Below are 22,605 nucleotides of genomic sequence, written 5' to 3'. Positions count from 1 at the left end.
TTCTCATCGTTGAACTTCATATTGTTTTCTGCAGCCCACTGAAAGATTTGGTTGATGTCCGCCTGGAGCCTTGCAGTGTCTGCAATGGAAGACACTGTCATGCAGATTCGGGTGTCATCTGCAAAGGAAGACACGGTGCTGTGGCTGACATCCTTGTCTATGTCGGATATGAGGATGAGGAACAAGATGGGAGCTAGTACTGTGCCTTGTGGAACAGAGCTTTTCACCGTAGCTGCCTCGGACTTTACTCTGTTGACGACTACTCTCTGTGTTCTGTTAGTGAGGAAATTATAGATCCATCGACCAACTTTTCCTGTTATTCCTTTAGCGCGCATTTTGTGCGCTATTACGCCATGGTCACACTTGTCGAAGGCTTTTGCAAAGTCTGTATATATTACATCTGCATTCTTTTTGTCTTCTAGTGCATTTAGGACCTTGTCGTAGTGATCCAGTAGTTGAGACAGACAGGAGCGACCTGTTCTAAACCCATGTTGCCCTGGGTTGTGTAACTGATGGGTTTCTAGATGGGTTGATCTTGCTTCTTAGGACCCTTTCAAAGATTTTTATGATATGGGATGTTAGTGCTATTGGTCTGTAGTTCTTTGCTGTTGCTTTACTGCCCCCTTTGTGGAGTGGGGCTATGTCTGTTGTTTTTAGTAACTGAAACTAACAAAAAAATATATTTTATTGTGTTTGTTTATTATTAAATTATTGTAAACTTATCTAAAATACATTTAGTTGGGTTAGAGTAAATTAAATTGAGCTTGTTATAATAAGGTTAGGTAAGTTTTCTAAGGTTCTTTTGGTAAAAAAATATTAATTTTTACATTGACATAAATGAAAAAAATATATCTTTAAACATGTAAGAGAAAATTTTAGAGAGGACTTAATCTTAAATGAGTTCTTGCTAATTGAGCAATTTTACCTATTCAGCACATATATATATATATATATATATATATATATATATATATATATATATATATATATATATATATATATATATATAATATATATATATATATTATATATATATATATATATACATATATATATATATATATATATATATATATATATATATATATTATATGTATATATATACATATATATTATATGTATATATATATATATTATATGTATATATATATATATATATTATATGTATATATATATATATTATATGTATATATATATATATATATTATATGTATATGTATATATATATGTATTATATGTATATGTATATATATATATATATATATATATATATATATATATATATATATATATATATATATATATATATATATGCAAAACAACCACTCTGAAAGAATAGAGAAATTCCAAGCGCTTTCGTGACGAAAGCGCTTGGAATTTCTCTATTCTTTCAGAGTGGTTGTTTTGCATATTTTGAAATCACCTGTTTACTGTGATCTTATTGCATATATATATATATATATATATATATATATATATATATATATATATATATATATATATATATATATATATATATATATATATATATTTCATGGGAAGTGTTAATTCTGTTAGATTAAGATCCCTGAACCAACATTCATGAACGGCGTAGAATAACAGCTGGAAGTAATATAATGATACTGATAAGATGTGTGGGGAAAACACTCATATACATTTATTAAAGGTTACGTCTCCTTTAAAAATTTCCTAGATTGTACACTTTTTTTTTTCATTGGAGAATGCGGGATGGTGAGTTAGACTTACCTTATATGGACTAAGTTAATGGCCCAAGTTGGACCGAAACGTCGTAGTAATTTTCAGTCTCGTGCGCGTGTTATTTGTGTATTGTTCCAGTAACGGTATTGTGTCTTTATTCTTTTTTTTCACATTTTTTATGCGAACTACTCCACGTTCATTTAAATTCTTTGTTGCTTATCAGTCAGCCATGCCTCCAGTAATGAAACTTCTTTCAGTACCTTAGGCTGCCACTGTCTTGTTAAGCTTCTTATGCAGAATTTTATCATAAGTTTTAGTGGAACCTAAACAGCACATTACTATTTATTATGGTCCACCTTCTCAAACACCTTAATAAACAAAGGCAGTAAATGTTAAGAACGACTTCTTATGAATGTGTCGAAACTCTGTGGGGTATCATTACCCGTAACTTGTAACCTTTTTGTTTATTTTTCATCTAAGCAAAACTTAAAACAATATTGTCGGCTCAAAGAGGTACAGCGCTCGATTCACTAATGTTGATGTATAGGCAAGTCTAACACCTGAAGCCCATGTTTATCTAGTAGTTAATAGATACTTGGTGTTTGTTGACTCGGGTTCAATCATGGGAAGGACCAAATGACTCCAATGAAAGCCACAATGCTTGACTTCTTTATTTATCCTGGGTCAATAGCCCTCAGGGGTTATCCTGAGTTACAGTTCTCCTGGTTAATAATCTGCAGTTTTCCTCTTCAGTGGCATATACAAATTATACTAAGCTTCTCTGACAGAGTGAATAAGTTCGTGCACAAAAAAGTAAATTACGTGGCATCAAGTGTTCTAGAGGTCAAATGTAAGTGAAGATATGAATGCTTCTTTTGCTGAGTGTGAGAGACGTTGTTAGCAGAAGTGGTGGCTAATACTGTGCAGACCCTGCTGCTCTAGCCACTCGCCACCCCTGCTTAACCTTGCACATCTCTATTTATAACAGATTCTCCTCTGTGCCGCCATCCCATTCGTCGGCTTTTTTGTCTAACATCAGTGTTGTCCTTAATGGGATATTGCAGACAAAACTTTTATTTGAAAGACAACACTTCGCCCACACAGGGACTATATCAAACCAATATATGGCATATGAAACATTAGATATACAAAAAGGTGAGGTGAAGGTAGGTGTAGTCTGGTATTGAATGACGGGGAAACGATGTTTAGTTGCTCAGTCTCTTGCACAAAATGTCTTGGAGAATTTTTCAAGATGAGTTTGGTTAATTAGTTTTACATGCTAGATATCCCTTGGTTCTGTTCGATAGTCACTGTGCAGGAGATCTAGCAACTGGATCTGGAATAGATCTAGATTTATTCCAGCTTGTTGGTACCGTTCCCCTAAACGAATCTACTTGGACTTCCTACTCATTTCTACAACATTGCAAACTCCTAAAGATGTGTTGGTTAAAAGAGATGTAAAGTTTTCCAAAGAATCAAGGAGTATAATTTCAGAGTGGATGCTTTATCAAATCCACAGGTCCTCTTTTCCTTCCATGGCGAAAGCCTGCATATGGTCTAATATTTAGTATGTTTACAGGTATGTTATGATGAAAGCCAACGCAATTAGATGATTAATTATGTTAGCAAGAGTAAGTTATCAAGGCGTGGGGCTAGCCGCCGTGCTACTGCTTGGGCTACTCTGGTCCTCACAGGCTCAAGAGGGCGATGTAGCCTCGCAAACACTGAATTCCCAAGAACATTTCCAGAGACTTAACTTGCCGCAAAATACAAACGTTCATAATCCCCACGAGGTGACACGTAACCAAGATCTCCCCGAAAATGGCTCGGCGTCCCGCAGCAGTGAAGAAATAATAAATAAAATAAAAACAGCGACATCTACTAGGCTGTCGGTATCATCGAAACTTGGGGTCCAGTTTTCCCAAGGGTACATTGACTTAGGCTCCCGCGATCCTGTGCAGGAAGGCGCTGCCACGCTAGCCTTCGTCTTTGACACCACAGGATCCATGTCCGACGACCTCAAACAGGTCATCGACGGCGCTGACAAGATTCTTAACACAGTGTTGGAAAAGTTTGAGAGGCCCATCCATAACTATGTCTTCGTTCCATTTCATGACCCAGGTAAGTTAAGCCATCTATTTTTTTCTGTTTTATCTTGTCAATGAGCGCAGAGTTTATATTTTGTATAAGATTAAAATCTGAAATCCTGTGATTTTTCTTTTAGACTCAGTAACAGTGTATTGTTGAATTAAACTAATCGTGGCTATTAAGACAACATCGACCTGGCTACTGACATCATACCGGATGCCAAGCCCATGATGACACTTCAGGTCGCTTGTTCTATCTAGGCTGGAATATTGCTGCACACTAACAGTACCTTCAAGGCAGGTGAAATTGCTGACCTAGAAAATGTACAGAGAACCTTCACGGCGCTCATAACGGAGATAAAACACCTCAATTACTGAGAGCGCTTGAAGTTCCTGAACCTGTACTCCCTGGAACGCAGGCGGGAGAGATACATGATTATATACACCTGGAAAATCCTAGAGGGACTAGTACCGAACTTACACACGAAAATCACTCACTACGAAAACAAAAGACTCGGCAGACGATGCAACATCCCCCCAATGAAAAGCAGGGGTGTCACTAGCACGTTGAGACAACACAGTAAGTGTCAGGGGCCCAAGACTGTTCAACTGCCTCCCAGCATACATAAAAGGATTACCAATAGACCCCTGGCCGTCTTCAAGCAGGCACTGGACAAGCACCTAAAGTCGGTACCTGACCAGCAGGGCTGTGGCTCGTACGTTGGATTGCGTGCAGCCAGCAGTAACAGCCTGGTTGATCAGGCTCTGATCCACCATGAGGCCTGGTCACAGACCGGGCCGCGGGGGCGTTGACCCCCGGAACTCTCTCCAGGTAAACTCCAGATCTGGTCATTAAATCTAAACATGACCTGGTCATATTGATAGTTACGTGCAGTTAACCAGTAAACTACTTCATTATAACCAAAAGTACAAGTCTGTTAGAAGCAGCTGGACCACTGCCTGTTACAGGTTGTGATGGCTCTGTGGACCTACTGACAGCTAGCAGCAACAGCCTGGTTAACCAGGCACTCAACAAGGAAGCCTAACCTCAGGCTGGGCTGCCAGGGCAGAACAATAGAAACCGGTCATAGGTATGTCTGTATCCAGGTATATCCTCGGTAATATATGCAACGTATAACTGAGCAGGAGAATATATATTAATAATTAAAAAAAATATATTTTTTTTTGTCGAGTGTGTGAATAGTTGAGAAAATGAGATTTATTCAGCCCATTCTCGCACCAGGAGTGTGTGCACGCACGCGCACACACGCAGGCCACTTGACTCGACCCCTGCAACCACATATAGGTGAGGACACACATACATTGTATATATCAAGATATTATATACCCTTGATTTGATAGTTATAGTTGGCGCCCCATACATTACCCATTTTATCGGTGGGCATGGGTAGCATTAAAAAAAAATTATTACAAGGGCAAATAATGTCTCCTCACTTTTAACATTCTCTTGGCTATTTATGATTAATATATTCATGATAGGAGCACTAAACCTGTGTCATATAGTGTTTGGAATAATTGGAGACAATCGGGTTTAATCCAAGAAAAGGGACGGTAGTAAAAGAGACAATTACAGGATAATGCAACCCTTTATTAACGACGTTTCGCCCGGGCACTGTCTTTACCAAGCGATAAAGATTTGATAAATCTCACTGTGTTGGCCAAGCCCTGTCAATAAAGAATGAGATAACAAGCCAGCGAAAGGCCTCTGTCAGATGACCAAAAGCTCCAGCTGTGGGTCATAATATAACTAAGACCAGCGTCAGGAAACACTTGTCATGTTTCCTGACAAACATTACCTAACTACGTCTAATTTTCTTCCATCATTTCGGTATTTTATATTATTTCTCTCCATATAGGAGAGTAAGTCAAATTCCTTGGATCAAGAGCCCTTTATCATCACCATCCCCCCCCCCCCGCGCTTGAAGGACAAATTACAGTAAAACAATGAATATAGTTAAAACTTTCTGACAAACCAGTGACAGTAGCCATACTCACTTGTATGACGTCTGGGCACTACGTCTTAATTTGTGCTCAAGGTGCTTCAACGACGAGGTTATTAGCATCACCAGACCATCTCACAAGACGAGTGTGTCTCAGTAATGCTGGTTCGTGTGCACAATGCTGGCGTGGACTCCAAGTTTCCTCCTTGTTGGGGTTTATAGTGGCACTGAAAACTTACTCTGTATGGAACCTGGTGTCAGGGTAACTGTTTAAAATGGAATGAACATCAAGGACCCCAATAATAATAATAATAATAATAATAATAATAATAATAATAATAATAATAATCTATTTCTACAAGTACATGATGAACGCCTAGTTGGAGTTCCTAACTCGATCGCTAGTGCACTTGAGGTTTGTGGTTCGATCCCCACTATGGGTCACATTAGGAAGTGTTTCCTTAGACACCTGCTGTCCATGTTCACCTATCAGTAAAACAGGTACCTAGTGTTAATCAACTGGTGTGGGTCGCTTCCTGGGGACAAAATTGACTTAATTTTCCCGAAATGCTCTACATGACCAGGGGTTTTCTATATATCAGTATGTCATTGATGTCAGCTAGGCCTGTATACCTTGTACTTGTAGAAATAAACATTATTATTATCAATGACATTCTGTAGAAAGCCCCTGGTTATGCAGATCATTTCGGGCAACTTAGGTTAATTTTGTTCCCAGGATGTGACCCACACCAGTCGACTAAGTCCCAGGTACCGTCTTGCTGCTATGTTTACCTGGAGAGAGTTCCGGGGGTCAATGTCCCCGCGGCCCGGTCTGTGACCAGGCCTCCTGGTGGATCAGAGCCTGATCAACCAGGCTGTTACTGCTGGCTGCACGCAAACCAACGTACGAGCCACAGCCCGGCTGGTCAGGAACCGACTTTAGGTGCTTGTCCAGTGCCAGCTTGAAGACTGCCAGGGGTCTGTTGGTAATCCCCCTTATGTATGCTGGGAGGCAGTTGAACAGTCTCGGGCCCCTGACACTTATTGTATGGTCTCTTAACGTGCTAGTGACACCCCTGCTTTTCATTGGGGGGATGTTGCATCGTCTGCCAAGTCTTTTGCTTTCGTAGTGAGTGATTTTCGTGTGCAAGTTCGGTACTAGTCCCTCTAGGATTTTCCAGGTGTATATAATCATGTATCTCTCCCGCCTGCGTTCCAGGGAATACAGGTTCAGGAACCTCAAGCGCTCCCAGTAATTATAACTCCGTTATGCGCGCCGTGAAGGTTCTCTGTACATTTTCTAGGTCAGGTGTCTTAGGAAACATGTCCTAATGTTTCCATTCGTACCGGGGATCGAACCGTAGACCTCATTGTGCGAGCTGAGTGTGCTAGCAACCGAGTTACAAGACATCAAGATTGATGAACTGAACACATCGACTCCAAGTTGAGGGACTGTTTCCTCAAACCGTTCTTCTCTGTATTGAACTAAAGAAACCACTGGCTGGCGAAACATTTCCTCAATAAAGATTCCCAAATATTGCACAAGTGTCTCATTCTTCAACTTGTCCGTTTTCTAAACCATTTACATCACAATAACATAGCCGATCACGTGGCACAACTAAATTAATTGCGCCCCGAGGTCCGCAGGAAGGCGCAATATCGGCCATAATATCCTAACTGCGCCCCACATGGGTGCACAGAGGATTATTATTATTATTATAATCATGCGGAGCGCCAAAGCCGTAGGATTATACAGCGCATGTGGGGGGGAGGATGGAAGGTATTTAGGCTCAATTTAGGGAACCGGAGCACAAATCCAATTCCCTAGATCAAGAGCCCCTCACCAGCGTCAAGAAACCTTCCCTGAGGGGGATGAACGGAAGGTCTGCGAAGAGTGGTATCAGTGGTACCACAGTAGGAAGTGCTGCACTAAGACTGAGAGGAACATGGCCAGGATGGTGATTCCATCAGCTTGAGGCAGTGCAGATGAACTGCTTCCATGAATATCTTACCCGGAGTTGGATCACACCTACATTCACTGATCGATTTGGATGACGAGAACAAGAGCAGTGGTCTTTGAAAGCCCGGAATGAGCTCCTAACTCTCCCAGAGTTGACGGATCTTGAACTAAATCCCTCTTGTGGTTCTATGAACTCACTGTAGCCCACCGAAGGAAGATGCTTCAGCATCTAGGATGACTTTCTTGGGTTATCCAAGGTTCTCTACACATATGCTGCTATGTATCATAACCTATGTAACTGTATTTGTGTATACCTGAGTAAACTTACTAGCCTGGATTCCACAAGAAATGTGGAAGCTGTGTTAGGCTGACGAGGGGACAGACCGTGTCCCGTGGCTGGGTTGTGAGAGCACTCGCCTCGCACTGAGTGTCTGTGGTTCAGTACCATACAACTTTGTTTCTTTTATGTAGTATACAAAATTTGGTTTACATGTAATAAAATCTTGAAAGCCACTAGCATGCGGTGCATTTCGGGCAGCCTAATCACAGTACTTGCAGACTACTTATATCTTTATTTACTACAAGTACATGTACAAGGTATACAGTCCTAGCTGACAACAATGACATACTACTATATAGAAAGTCCCTTGTTATGCTCCGCATTTCGGTACATTTCGGGCAAATTAGGTCAGTGTCCCAGGATGCGACCCACACCAGTCGACTAACACCCAGGTACCCATTTTACTGATGGGGAACATAGACAACAGGTGGAAAGAAACAAGTCCAATGTTTCTACTCTGGCTGGGAATCGAACCCAGACCCTCGCCGTGTGAAGCGAGAGCGTTAGCCACCAGGCCACCAGACACCACTAGACATAGGTTATTTAGTAAGTTTTCTTAAATGTGCAAAAAGTTATGTTGCTACGTGAACAATAGTATGATTTTAATTTTGTATTAACACAAATAAAGTGGTAACTAAATGAAAATAGTACAATTTTAAGTATGCATTAATACTTTAAATTGATTCAGTGGGTGGAAGTGATTCAGTGGGTGGAACTGATTCAGTGGGTGGAACTGATTCAGTGGGTGGAATTGATTCAGTGAGTGGAACTGATTCAGTGAGTGGAACTGATTCAGTGAGTGGAACTGATTCAGTGAGTGGAACTGATTCAGTGAGTGGAACTGATTCAGTGAGTGGAACTGATTCAGTGAGTGGAACTGATTCAGTGAGGAACTGATTCAGTGAGTGGAACTGATTCAGTGGGTGGAACATTCAGTGGGTGGAACATTCAGTGGGTGGAAACGATGGACATGTTCCCTTACACCTGCTGTCCCCGTTTAGCTAGTAGTAAGTAGATACCTGGGTGTTAGGTAACTGGTGTGGGTGGCATCCTGGGGGACAATATTAAAGGACCACAGTGGAAACAAGACACAGTCCTCGATGACGCACTGACTTTCCTGGGTGGCTAACCATTCTCTGGGTTAAAAATCCCATGGGGAAGAGATATAGCAGATATTTTTAATTTTAAATCAGAAAGCCAAAAAAAAAATATACATACTATATATACTATGAGGTATGTATGTATATATGTATGTATGTATGTGCACACAAGATATTTGCATACACTGAGATGTGTGTATCAGTACGTATATGTACAGAAAAATTATTTGTTTTAACTGGCCATCTCCCACTTAGGTAGAGTAAGCCGAGCATGAAGAAACACTTTTGTCATTATTCATTCAGTCACTTGCCTGAAGCTGCTGACGTGAAGCATGCTGACGTGAAGCATGCTGACGTGAAGCATGCTGACGTGAAGCATGCTGACGTGAAGCATGCTGACGTGAAGCATGCTGACGTGAAGCATGCTGACGTGAAGCATACTGACGTGAAGCATGCTGACGTGAAGCATGCTGACGTGAAGCATGCTGACGTGAAGCATCTTGACGTGAAGCATCTTGACGTGAAGCATGCTGACGTGAAGCATGCTGACGTGAAGCATGCTGACGTGAAGCATGCTGACGTGAAGCATGCTGACGTGAAGCATGCTGACGTGAAGCATGCTGACGTGAAGCATGCTGACGTGAAGCATGCTGACGTGAAGCATACTGACGTGAAGCATACTGACGTGAAGCATGCTGACGTGAAGCATGCTGACGTGAAGCATCTTGACGTGAAGCATGCTGACGTGAAGCATGCTGACGTGAAGCATGCTGACGTGAAGCATCTTGACGTGAAGCATGCTGACGTGAAGCATGCTGACGTGAACCATCTTGACGTGAAGCATGCTGACGTGAAGCATGCTGATGTGAAGCATGCTGACGTGAAGCATGCGGAAGTGAAGCATCCTGACGTGAAGCTACTGACGTGAAGCATCCTGACGTGAAGCATCCTGACGTGAAGCATGCAGACGTGACATGAAGCATGCTGACATGACAGTTCAGATGACCCTACAAATCGCAACATCTTAACCCCTCCTTATAGTGCAGACACTGTACTTCCCACCTCCAGGATTCTAAGACCTGCTTTCAGGTATACTCCATGTATAAATGTTACATTATTCAAGCTCCAACAATACATCAAATAAAAAACTACATATCTTCATTCACTTCTAACATGCTTACACAAGCCTGATGGATGTCCAAGCCCCTCACACACAAAACATATAGAAAGCTCCTGGTCATGCAGAACATTTTGTGCAGCCTTAAAATAAACTTATAATGAATAATTAATGTGGTTTACAAGAATTCTCTAGTTTACAATCTTTGATATTAGCTCAAACATTTTGGTTTATGATTGTGACTTTTTTTTTGCAAATAAGTTGATTGTAATTTTTTTGTAAAACAATTTGTTATGTCGTTTGTAGCAGTTATTACAAATGTTGGTTGGTACAAACACAAATATTATTCAATAGTTTAGTATTACTGCACAGGACATACAATAATCTGAATAAGAATGTACTGTAGAATGTATGGCATCTAGGCCAAAACTAAGACTATAATACATGTATACTTAAAACCCCATGGACTGGTGGCAAAAGCTCTCGCTTCACATGGCGAGGGTCCGGGTTCGATTCCCAGCGAGAGTAAAAACATTGGGTGTGTTTCCTTACACCAGTTGTCTATGTTAAATAAATACAAGTTACAGGTAAATTCATAAAAAATTACAAGAATGTATTCATACAGTACCAACAGGAATGTATGAGCATGTTAGATAGGAGTGAATGGATACAAGTAGTTTTTATGATTTGATGTGCTGTTAGAGTGCAAGCAAAGCAACATTTATGAAATGATTTAGGGAAACCAGTTAGCAAGACTCAAGTCCTGCAAGTGGGAAGTACAATGCCTGAGCTCTGAAGGAGGGGTGATGATGCAGCCTGGAGGAGCATCAGAGCTGTAATATTAGTGTACCTTTGGCAAGACAGTAATGGAGTGATTGGTGGTGAAAGTGTTTGTTCTTTTTCACATCCCCCTACCTTGGTGGAAGATGACTTGCATTAAAAACAACATATAGTACTGTACCAAGAGGTGCTGTCTGTATTTGTGAGTGTGTCTATCCACTTCCAACATATAGCCAAGAAGGTCTCCAAAACAGTGGGCATCTTTTTCAAGATATGGTATTATGTACCCTAAATGGCACTATTTACACTATACCACTCTCTGATCTACCCTTACCTCACCTTTGATATTTGGGTTTGGGGATCTACTACGACCAATCACCTTAAACCATTAATAACCCAACAAAAAGCTGCTGTGTGGATTATCATCCATTCCTGCGCCAGACAACACACCCCTCCACTCTTCAAGAATTAGAACTTACTTAATATAGAAAATATGCACTCATATTACTGTGGCTATTATATATATAGAATGTTAAACTCCCATATAAATCCCTCCCTCAAACTGCTCCTTGATAGCTACACCAGAACACATAGGCACAACACAAGGCACAAAACTCTCTTCAACATCCCCCATGTCCACCTCACCTTATGTAGAAATACAATGCATATAAAGGGCCCCAAGATCTGGAATACATTGCCTGAACTAGCAAAAATTCCCCTGTCTGCCAATCAATTTAGAGCTATAATTAATTATTACCTCATCTCCCAAACATAACTACACCTTCACTTTGCTATACCAAGCATATCCAACTCATCCAACTACCTCCTGTTTCTTCACCATCTCTTATAATCTGGCCATAGCCTGAAATCATAGAACCAGTTTGAAACTACTTAATAAATTCCAATTAACTTAACATCACTAAGTCATTTTAAAGTATTAATACACTCAAAATTGTACTATTGTACTTCATGCTACTAGTAGTATTTTGATACCTCTCTGTTGTAAATTGTGCTAATTGTAATATCTTTGCTGCCTCTCTTTTTATAATAATGCATAATTAAATTTTACCACTCAGTAACCTATGTCTAGTCTTAAGTAGTCTCTAAGCATTATTGTAAATTGTACTAACTGTAATTTTTTTTTTGCTACCTATCTTTTTGTAATAATACATAATTAAAATTTGCCACTCAGTAACCTATGTCTAATCTTAAGTAATCTGTAAGCATTAGGATAAGTCTGCCCAAAATGCACATGCATGCTAGTGGCTTTGTCCTTAACAGTATTTTTTTACATGTAAACTATTCTCTGTATTACACAAAGAAATAAAGTTGTTTTGTTTGTTTGTCTTCCAGGAGGACATGGATGTATTACACAAACAGTCCAATAACTGGTTATTATTAAAAATAGACTTCAGGGTAGACTTAAGGATGTACATGTTTATAGAGGGGCCACATATATATCAGATCATTTTTTAGTTGTAACTACAGTAAGAGTAAAAGGTAGATGGGATACAAGGAAAATGGAAGCAGCAAGTAAGAGAGAAGTGAAGGTTTATAAACTAAAGAAGGAGGCAGTTAGGGTAAGATATAAACAACTGTTGGAGGAGAGATGGGCTAGTGAGAATACAGGCAATGGGATAGAAGATGTATGGGGTAAGTTTAAGAATACTGTATAGTGTTAGAATGTTCAGCAGAAGCGTGTGGTTACAGGAAAGTGGGTGTGGGAGGGAAGAAGAGTGATTGGTGGAATGATGACGTAAAGAGAGTAGTAAGAGAGAAAAAGTTAGCCTATGAGAGGTTTTTACAAAGTAGAAGTAATGCAAGGAGGGAGGAGTATATTGAGAGAAAAAGAGAGGTTAAAAAGAGTGGTGAAGCAGTGTAAGAAGAGAGCAAATGAGAGAGTGGGTGAGATGTTATCAACAAATTTTGTTGAAAATAAGAAAAAGTTTTGGAGTGACATTAATAAGTTGGGAAAGCCTAAGGAACAAATGGATTTGTTAGTTAAAAATAGAAGAGAGTTATTAAATGGAGAGGTAGAGGTATTGGGAAGATGGAGGGAATATTTTGAGGAATTGTTAAATGCTGATGAAGATAGGGACTCTGTGATTTCGTGTATAGGGCAAGGAGGAATAACATCTTACAGGAGTGAGGAAGAACCAGTTGTGAGTATGGGGGAAGTGTGTGGGGCAGTGAGTAGAATGAAAGGGGGTAAAGCAGATGGGATTGATGGGATAAAGAAGGTGGGGATATAGTTTTGGAGTGGTTAGTGTTTTTATTTAATAAATGTATGGAAGAGGGTAAGGTACCTAGGGATTGGCAGAGAGCATGCATAGTTCCTTTGTATAAAGGCAAAGGGGACAAAAGAGAGTGTAAAAATTATTGGGGAATAAGTCTGTTGAGTATACCTGGTAAAGTGCATGGTAGGGTTATTATTGATAGAATTATGAGTACAACAGAGAGCAGGATAGCAGATGAACAAGGAGGCTTTAGGAAAGGTAGTGGGTGTGTAGACCAAGTATTGGCAGTGAAACACATAGGCGAACAGTATTAAGATAAGGGTAAAGAGGTTTTTGTGGCATTTATGGATTTGGAAAAGGCACATGATAGGGTGGATAAGGGGGCAATGTGGCAGATGTTGCAAATGTATGGAATAGGAGGTAGGTTATTACAAGCAGTGAAAAGTTTTTACTTGGATAATGAGGCTCATGTTAAAGTATGTAGGCAAGAGGGGGATTATTTCCCAGTAAAAGTAGGCCTTAGACAGGGATGTGTGATGTCACCATGGTTGTTCAATAGATGGGGTAGTAAGAGAAGTGAATGCTCGGTTGTTGGCAAGAGGTGTGGGGTTAAAAGATGAAGAATCTAACACAAAATGGGAGTTATCACAGTTGCTCTTTGCTGATGAGACTGTGCTTTTGGGAGATTCTGAAGAGAAGTTGCAGAGGTTGGTTGATGAGTTTGGTAGGATATGCAAAAGAAGGAAGTTAATAGTGAATATAGGAAAGAGTAAGGTGATGAGGATAACAAAAAAATTAGGCAACAGAAGATTGGATATCAGATTGAAGGGAGAGAGTATTGAGGAGGTGAATGTGTTCAGATATCTGGGAGTGGACATGTCAGCAGATGGGTCTATGAAGGATGAGGTGAATCATAGAATTGACAAGGGGAAAAAGGTGAGTGGTGCACTGAGGAGTCTGTGGAGACAAAGAACTTTATCCATGAAAGCAAAGAGGGGAATGTATAAGAGTATAGTTGTACCAGCACTCTTGTATGGGTGTGAGGCATGGGTTATGAATATTGCTACAAGGAGAAGGCTGGAGGGAGTGGAGATGTCCTGTCCGAGGGCAATGTGTGGCATGAATATAATGCAGAGAATCTGTAGTTTGAAGATTAGGAGGAGGTGTGGGATTACCAAAACTATTATCCAGAGGGCTGAGGAGGGGTTATTGAGATGGTTTGGACATGTAGAGAGGGTGGAACGAAATAGAATGACTTCCAGAGTATACAAATCTGTAATTGAGGGAAGGTGGGGTAGGGGTCAGCCTAGGAAAGTCTGGAGGGAGGGGGTAAAGGAGGTTTTGTGTGTAAGGGGCTTGGACTTCCAGCAAGAGTGCATCAGCATGTTAAACAGGAGCGAATGGAGACAAATGATTTTTAGGACTTGATGTGCTGTTGGAGTGTAAGCAAGGTAACATTTATGAAGGGATTCAGGGAAACTGGCAGGCGGACTTGAGTCTTTGAGATGGGAAGTGCAGTGTCTGCACTCTGAAGGAGGGGTGTTAATACTGCAGTTTTATAACTGTAGTGTAAGCATGCCTCTGGCAAGACAGTGATGGAGTGAATGATGGTGAAAGTTTTTCTTTTTCGGGCCACCCTGCCTTGGTGGGAAACAGCCGATGTGTTAATAAAAAAATAACTATTGAAAGTATTTAACTCACTATTTGAAAATGGTACAGGACAGTCCTAGTCATAATCAGGATTAATTCATTTCCAATTTTTGGGTTTGTTGTGATAAATGATACAGTGTTTGTTACATTTACAGAGGTGGGACCCATGACTGTCACTGCTGATCCAGAGGAGTTCCAAGAATCATTGAAGAAATCCTTTATCTTTGGCGGTGGTGATTGTCCTGAAATGGCTGTCAGAGCAATCAAGATGGCTTTGGAAGTTAGTCTGCCATCCTCCTACATCTATGTCTTCACTGATGCTCGGGCAAAAGACTTCTACCTGTTGGATGATGTATTGAGACTGATACAGAAAAAGCAGTCACAGGTCAGTACAGTTCAGGAGGGCCCCACTTTATAGCTCTTTCCTTTAGAGCATTTTGCTAATGCAGCAGTTTTCAATTATTACCATTCTTTATTTATTGAGACTTCCTACAATTAATATATTCACTACTCACTATAACCTAAGGAAGAAAATATTTTAAGGTAAGTAATGTGTGTACTGCATATGTATTTTTTAGGCCTAGCTCCATTGCTCACTTAATAGCATATGGTAGTGTAAATATGTTACAGGCTTTTATATGCAATTGAAAGTGAAAAAAGACTATAACTCACTTTACAGCAGTAGCCCAGAACCTAACCTGCTGTATAAGTGGGGCCCTCCTGTACATTCATATGGTGGTATTTTAAGAATTAATACTTTAATCCTGTACTATGGTATCTTAAAAATAAATGTTTAACTTCTCTACATTATTTACCTCTCTTATAGGTTTAGCTTCTTTTTAAATCATTTGGCAATAGATGAGACATTTATTTACTTTTAGATAAATTATTTGTTAATGGGTTCTCTACATGAGTGAAATATGTTTAATTATTATATGCTACTTTCAACATATGGTTCCTCCATAAGACATGTATGTTGTAAGAGGTGAGTGAAATGCCGGGAACTAATGTTAGTAACCCCTTCTCCTGTATAAATTACTAAATATAAAAAGAGGAAGAACTTTAGTTTCATCTTTTTTGGGTCATCCTTCCTCAGTGGGAGACATCCAGTGTGTTAAAAGCAAAAATGTCAGTATACAGTAGTCACCCTGTATCCACAGGGTATATGTTCCAAGACCTACCATGGATACTTGAAACTGTGGATACAAATACAAATACAAAAATTTACTTCTTTGCAAAGGTTACAGTGTGTAATTACATTTTATAATTTGTTTGGTACACAGAAAGCCACTATTATACTGGAAAATTTTGAGCAGACTAATCCTAACACTTATAGACTGCTTAAGTCTTGACAGGTAAAGATTGGTAAATTTAATTATTTATTAGCGAACCCTGTATATAAGTTACTTTTTGTTTACATACATACCTGTGATAAAGTTTAATTGATAAATTAAGCAAAATAAGTCTAAAATTAGTACTTTTTCACTGATAGGAAGCATTTCACAGTTTCTCTTAGGCTTCGAAGAACTACCAATATCACTACTTTTATACTTTGTGGCCATTATCAAGCAAAATTAAGGGTTATTTTTGGGCCGCAGTGATCTGTGGATAACTGAAACCGCAGATACCGAATCTATGGATACTGGGGTCCTACTGTACAGTATTGTTTTTTGAAACATGAACTACAGACCGTATTTGTAACTGTAAGTACGTATTCCATTTTAGGTTGTGTTTGTGATGACAGGTGATTGTGGTAACCACACCCATCCAGGTTATCAAGCCTTTGAAACTATTGCTTCCACTTCCTCAGGACAGATTTTTCACCTAGATAAAAGTGATGTGAAAGAGGTTTGTGACTACTTGGTGGTAAACCTTGCTTGTAGTTTCTATTGATAATGTATTGATAAATGTTAATTATTACCTATAGATTGTTTATTATTTTAATTAATTTACCTAGTAGACCTCACAGTATTGATCATTTGGGTCCTATTTTTTCTAGGCTGTGATAAAAGTGTATATACAGTTGAACACTGTAGAGTACTATTTAATAAATATACACAGTATTTATAAGATAATGAAATATTTTTCATAGCAGTTTAGGTAGGTAAGAACTTGCATTTTGTATATCAGATATAAACCTAATTTATAAAGTACTATATTTAGCACTTCATATTAAATGTTTTTTCTTATATTGGCAACCTCATTTATTCATGTACAATATTAAGATTAAAGAACAACACTGTAACTCAAAAATTTCATATTTCATCCTATGTCTGTAAATATATGTACATACTGTATTAAAAGACATGCAGTATTATTGTGGCAGCATTTTGATCAGGAACTGTGTCAGAGCGTAATGACTTGACAAAGGGCTTGGAGAGTGAAACGTTGCCACAGTAAAATGTCATATGCAGTATGGATTCATAAATTGGCAGATTTAAAACTAATTATTTAAGTTTCACTGATACTGTATATAAAGTACTTAATACATGTACAGTGTTTATTTTTTAGCCTTTTTTTTTTTTGCCCTTTACATATCAGGTCTTGAACTTTGTGCGGTTGTCATTGGAGTCCCGGAAAGTGAACCTTTTGTCTATTGATCGTGAGAGTGAGGGCCCAGGTGAAGAAAACTTGCCACTCTTGGTAGATCGAACACTCAAGCATTTCACCATTTCTGTCTCTGGAGAGAAACCCAAGATTCAGGTGAAGCTGTAGTCTTGTGCTTATTAGATGTGAAAACAAGATATTACTTTGCAAAGTTTTTATTCTGTAACTCTTTTATATATACTGCAGTAATTTTTGAACTGAGAGCCAGACTTTCATTTAAATATTTTACAGCTTCCCTTAAGGCCAAATGGATGATTTTTGACCTCTTTATGACCTTAACAATAAACAAAAGATATAAAAAAATGACTTTTGAATGATTATTTAACATACTGTTACTGGTATGTCATACTGTATAAATCTCTTTCTAATACTGTACATATAGTAGTTGATAAATTGGATACATGTGCAACTCTTGGGTATCTTTATTGAGGAAATGTTTTGCCACACAGTGGCTTCATCAGTCCATACAAAGGAGGATGGTGAAGAACAAGAGGAGTTTGAGGTAATCAGTCCCTCTGCCTTAAGTCGATGTAGTCAGTCCATCAATCTTGAAAAGAATACAGCATATGTACAAAGAAGTGGCTTATATACTGTAGGCAGGGGAGGTGCAGCAGTCATAGGTGGTATCACATTTGACCAATGTGGAAGTAGGTCATGCCCAAAGGTTAGGCAAGTGAAGAATTCCCTGTATTAACATCCCAAGATGTTGCTGTGTCAGACAGGAATGTAGATGAACAGCAACATTTTGGGATCTTATTACAGGGAATTCTTCACTTGCCTAACCATTGGGCATGACCTACTTCCACATTGGTCAAATGTGATACCACCTACTACTGCTGCACCTCTCCTGCCTACAGTATAAAAGTCACTTCTTCGCACATATGCTGTATTCTTTTCAAGATTGATGGACTAACTACATCGACTCAAGGCAGAGGGACTGATTACCTCAAACTCCTCCTGTTCTTCATCATTCTCCTTTGTATGGACTGATGAAGCCACTGTCTGGCAAAACGTTTCCTCAATAAAGATACCCAAGTGTTGCACATGTGTCTAATTTATCAACTTGTTGGTTCTCTGAACCATTCATCTACACATATAGTAGTACCCTGCTTACACTCCAGGAGGGTAATATTTTGTGAAGGGATTCAGGGAAACAGATTAGCTGGATTTGAGTCCTGGAGGTGGGAAGTACAATGCCTGTACTTTAATGGAGGGATTTGGGATATTTACTGTTTGGAGTGATATCTGAACTGTCATATCTGAGCACTTCTGCAAAGACAATGATTATGTGTGAATGATGGTGAAAGTATTGAATAATGGTGAAAGTGTTTCTTTTTTGGGTCATCCTGCCTCAGTGGGAGATGGCTAGCGTGTTAAAAAAATATATAGTACATATTAATACTAATGTTAGCTCATTTTTATTACATGGAGTGTGTGTTTGGTATCAAAAAGGTGGACATAATTCCTAAATTTCAAAATTTATGTAAAATACATAAATATAGCATTTGCTTATCAGTGTCACAAATTTCTATAGAATATGTAGTTACCTTTGATAGAAATAAGTTAACTTTTGATAAATGTATTTTCCAAGAATTACTGATATATTACTATACCTACATTAAAGATACTTTTGCATATACTAGTTGATTGGTTCATATTCAAGTAGGTTCCTAATTGAAATTTAAATTTTTAAGAGTCTTGAATATGTTAAAGGAGGGTTGTGATGGATGTATTTTTTTTTTTTCAGATTTATGGTCCAGAAGGGGAGGATGTAAGCCAAGATAAAGGAGTAGAGAATCTTTTGGCTCTGGAGAATGTGAAAATTGTTGGGGTGAAGGAACCTTCACCTGGTGAGTTCTAGAACTGGCACTGTGATAAACCTCTGTTTTATCCAAGTACAGTGGACCCCCGGTTAACGAACTTTTTTCATTCCAGTAGTATGTTCAGGTGCCAGTACTGACCGAATTTGTTCCCATAAGGAATATTGTGAAGTAGATTAGTCCATTTCAGACCCCGAAACATACACGTACAAACGCACTTACATAAATACACTTACATAATTGGTTGCATTTGGAGGTGATCGTTAAGCGGGGGTCCACTGTAATTGTTTTTAATATACAAACAAACTCTCACCAAAGTAGGGTGATCATATAAGGAAATATTCACCATTTTCCATTTAACTGCCATTTTACCAGAAGTTCATAGACATTGCAATTGAAATGGCTCTCTGAACTGCAACATTCCCACTCCACCTTCACAGAGCAGACACTGTACTTACCACCTCCAGGACTTGAGTCTGGCTAACTGGTGTCCGTGAATTCCTCCATAAATGTTACCATGCTCACACTCCAACAGCACACCAATGAAAGTATGGTTGCCATAATACAGCTCTGAAATGTAAATAATGGTTAAATTTAATCCCTAGTTGCATTCACTGTGTGCAGCTCACAAATAATCAACACTTTTCATTGGAAATTTTACCCAAAGTATGGGTTATTTGTAAGTCCTTTATTTACTTTGTACCTTGTTACTAGTGCATCAGCAGCCCAATTTCTACCTAAACCCTGATACTACATAATAAGTAAGTGGTCAAGTAAACAAAAGGAAACTTAAACTTATCTTTTCCTGTTGTACAGTAATGTACAGTATTTTAATTTTGGATGAAATAACTGTATTTTTTTACACTGTAAGGTTCTGATAATCATATTTTCTTGTATGCTCTGAATAAACATTATTCAGTTCCCAGTGAATGTGTTTTGAGTGAAAGACCACTTTGACAGGTCGGTATAACATCTCGGTGGGCAGTGAGAGCAAGTACACTGTACGAGCTACAGGACTTTCTTCTCTCACTTTTGAGCACGGGTTTTCTCTTGAACCCACTATTAATTTCAAGGAGACTTATCACAGACCTATGAAAGGTGAGATATTCATAAGTTTTTTAATAAATTTTGCATATTTTCTAACTTCAATAATGATGGCAGAGATTATGTATGTACAGTATACAGATAACCTTCACATAGGAGAACGTTTTGGTTCAACTTGCACCATTATCCAGTCACACACAGACTGGATAATGTGTAAATAGATAATGGTCCAAGCTGGACTGAAGCATCATTGTTAGTTTCAGTCCCCTATATGCAGGTTATTTGTGTATTGTTCCATTCACATTATTGTGCCTTTTTATTTCATTATGTGCAGTGTATTAGCAAAGTATTTGCTATTTGAGACTTTAATCTCTTCTATTTTTTGTATTTTATATGAAGAACTATAGTCGTTCAATGCAAGGAATGGTATAGTAAATTTTGTGAATTATGGAGCTTAGCTTGAAATATTGGATGATGAAGATTTTATTATAAACTTCAGAAAATTTTTGCAGTACAAAGTACTGCATCTCATTTTTTAAGTTTTTAACAGAATGGCAGCAGTACTACTGCAGTATTTTTTAAGGTATATTTCATAGCACAGTTAATTTTGGTAATTGAATGGAAAAATGGTACAGTGGATGTTAGCACAAGAATCATTTATACTCTCTTGTAGGAAACATTAAGTAAAAAGACACCAGTGCAACTAACGTGACATTTTATTGTGTCAATGTTTCGCTCCTGGAGAGCAAAACGTTGCCACAATAAACTGTCACATTAGTTGTACTTGTGTCCTTTTACTTAACATATTATTGGTAATTCTACCACTATTAATACAGGAAATATTAAGTCCATGTTTCGTTTTCGAGTCCACCACTACTTTCTTTATCAGGTGGATCATCGTATGTGATAGTTAGGCCAGTCGATGTGACAGAGTTTGGAGATTTATACCGCCTGCAGATGATATCGCTTGATGGTGTTATTCTTGAGGACTTGCCTCTTCATCGCTTACCGGGACCAGTACCAATCTACAATGGTACATCATTTCTGGCTCCAAATGAATCCTTCAACATTAAGGTTAGTAATACAAGACTGATTAATAATAATAATAATAAGCATAATAATAATAGGCAAAATACAATTGTATAAAAGTATTGAAGTTCCGCTGTGCAGGCAAAAATGTCTGAAAATAGTTTACAATTACTTCTTTTGTGCCTTCATCTTCTATGAACCCATAATATGCTAAAGTTAATGCAGTACAGTACTGTATAGTGTTATTTCAATGATGACTATTTATTTAGGTATGTAGGTATTGTAATAAAGCACTGAGTTATTGTAAACAACTCAGTAACAAATTATTTGATGAGTATGACACATTTCCAACAGTTGCAATAATAAAGATACCCAACTGTTGCAAATGTGTCTTACTCATTTTTAATAAATTGCTTCTCAGGTTTAGTTGAAAATTCAGGTTTACTGAGGATGCAACTAAACATACACAAATAACCCGCACATAAAAGAGAGAAGCTTACGACGACGTTTCGGTCCGACTTGGACCATTGACTTTGTCAATGGTCCAAGTCAGACCGAAACGTCGTCGTAAGCTTCTGTCTTTTATGTGCGGGTTATTTGTGTATCGTTCCAGTCACGGTATTGTGCCTTTTTTTGTTATTTATTGATGCAACTAAAGTTAAAAATTACAGTTTTGTTTGCAGTAAGTGTTGGGTATGATATTTGTAAGATATTATGATTTGATGAGAAGAACACTAAAGCAAAGCCTATTATATATCCAGTATTTAGGAGAAGTTATAAAAATACAAAGAATATTCAGAGCAGAGAGAATAATATTGTATTATGTATTAATACAGTATACTGGGCTGTACTTCAGCTAAGATAATACACGTTTAGGTAAGCTTATACAGGAAAATTGGTATTAACACCAAGGAAACTAATCCTAATAAATAATCTAGGAAGCTAGAATAAAGACACTCAAAAAAAATTAATAATAATAATAATAATATAATAATAATAATAATAATAATAATAATAATAATAATAATAATAATAATAATAATAATAATAATAATAATAATAATCTTTATTTCTACAAGCAAAAGGTGTACAGTCCTAGCTGACATAACTGACATACTACTAAATAAAAAGCCCCATGTTATGCAGAGCACTTTGGGCAAATAAGGTAAATTTTG

General features: G+C 38.2%; 1 protein-coding gene across 3 annotated transcripts in view; it reads left to right on the top strand.

Annotated features, from left to right (window-relative positions):
- LOC128700808 (hemicentin-1) overlaps window positions 1-22,605 on the top strand; it is a 176,035-nt gene that overhangs the window by 2,259 nt on the left and 151,171 nt on the right. For all 3 annotated transcript variants that reach the window (XM_070097152.1, XM_070097150.1, XM_070097151.1), the window contains exons 2-8: window positions 3,278-3,819; window positions 15,086-15,315; window positions 16,656-16,778; window positions 17,472-17,633; window positions 19,285-19,387; window positions 20,318-20,455; window positions 21,291-21,475. In XM_070097152.1, coding sequence (XP_069953253.1) covers window positions 3,318-3,819; window positions 15,086-15,315; window positions 16,656-16,778; window positions 17,472-17,633; window positions 19,285-19,387; window positions 20,318-20,455; window positions 21,291-21,475 — 1,443 coding nt within the window. In that variant the 5' untranslated portion in view covers window positions 3,278-3,317. The remainder of the gene's footprint in view (window positions 1-3,277; window positions 3,820-15,085; window positions 15,316-16,655; window positions 16,779-17,471; window positions 17,634-19,284; window positions 19,388-20,317; window positions 20,456-21,290; window positions 21,476-22,605) is intronic.

The sequence above is a fragment of the Cherax quadricarinatus genome, chromosome 56 (assembly GCF_038502225.1).
Source record: "Cherax quadricarinatus isolate ZL_2023a chromosome 56, ASM3850222v1, whole genome shotgun sequence".
Taxonomy (NCBI): domain Eukaryota; kingdom Metazoa; phylum Arthropoda; class Malacostraca; order Decapoda; family Parastacidae; genus Cherax; species Cherax quadricarinatus.
The sequence above is the reverse complement of the archived record's forward strand: the minus strand, read 5'-3'. Positions and strand labels throughout refer to the sequence as shown.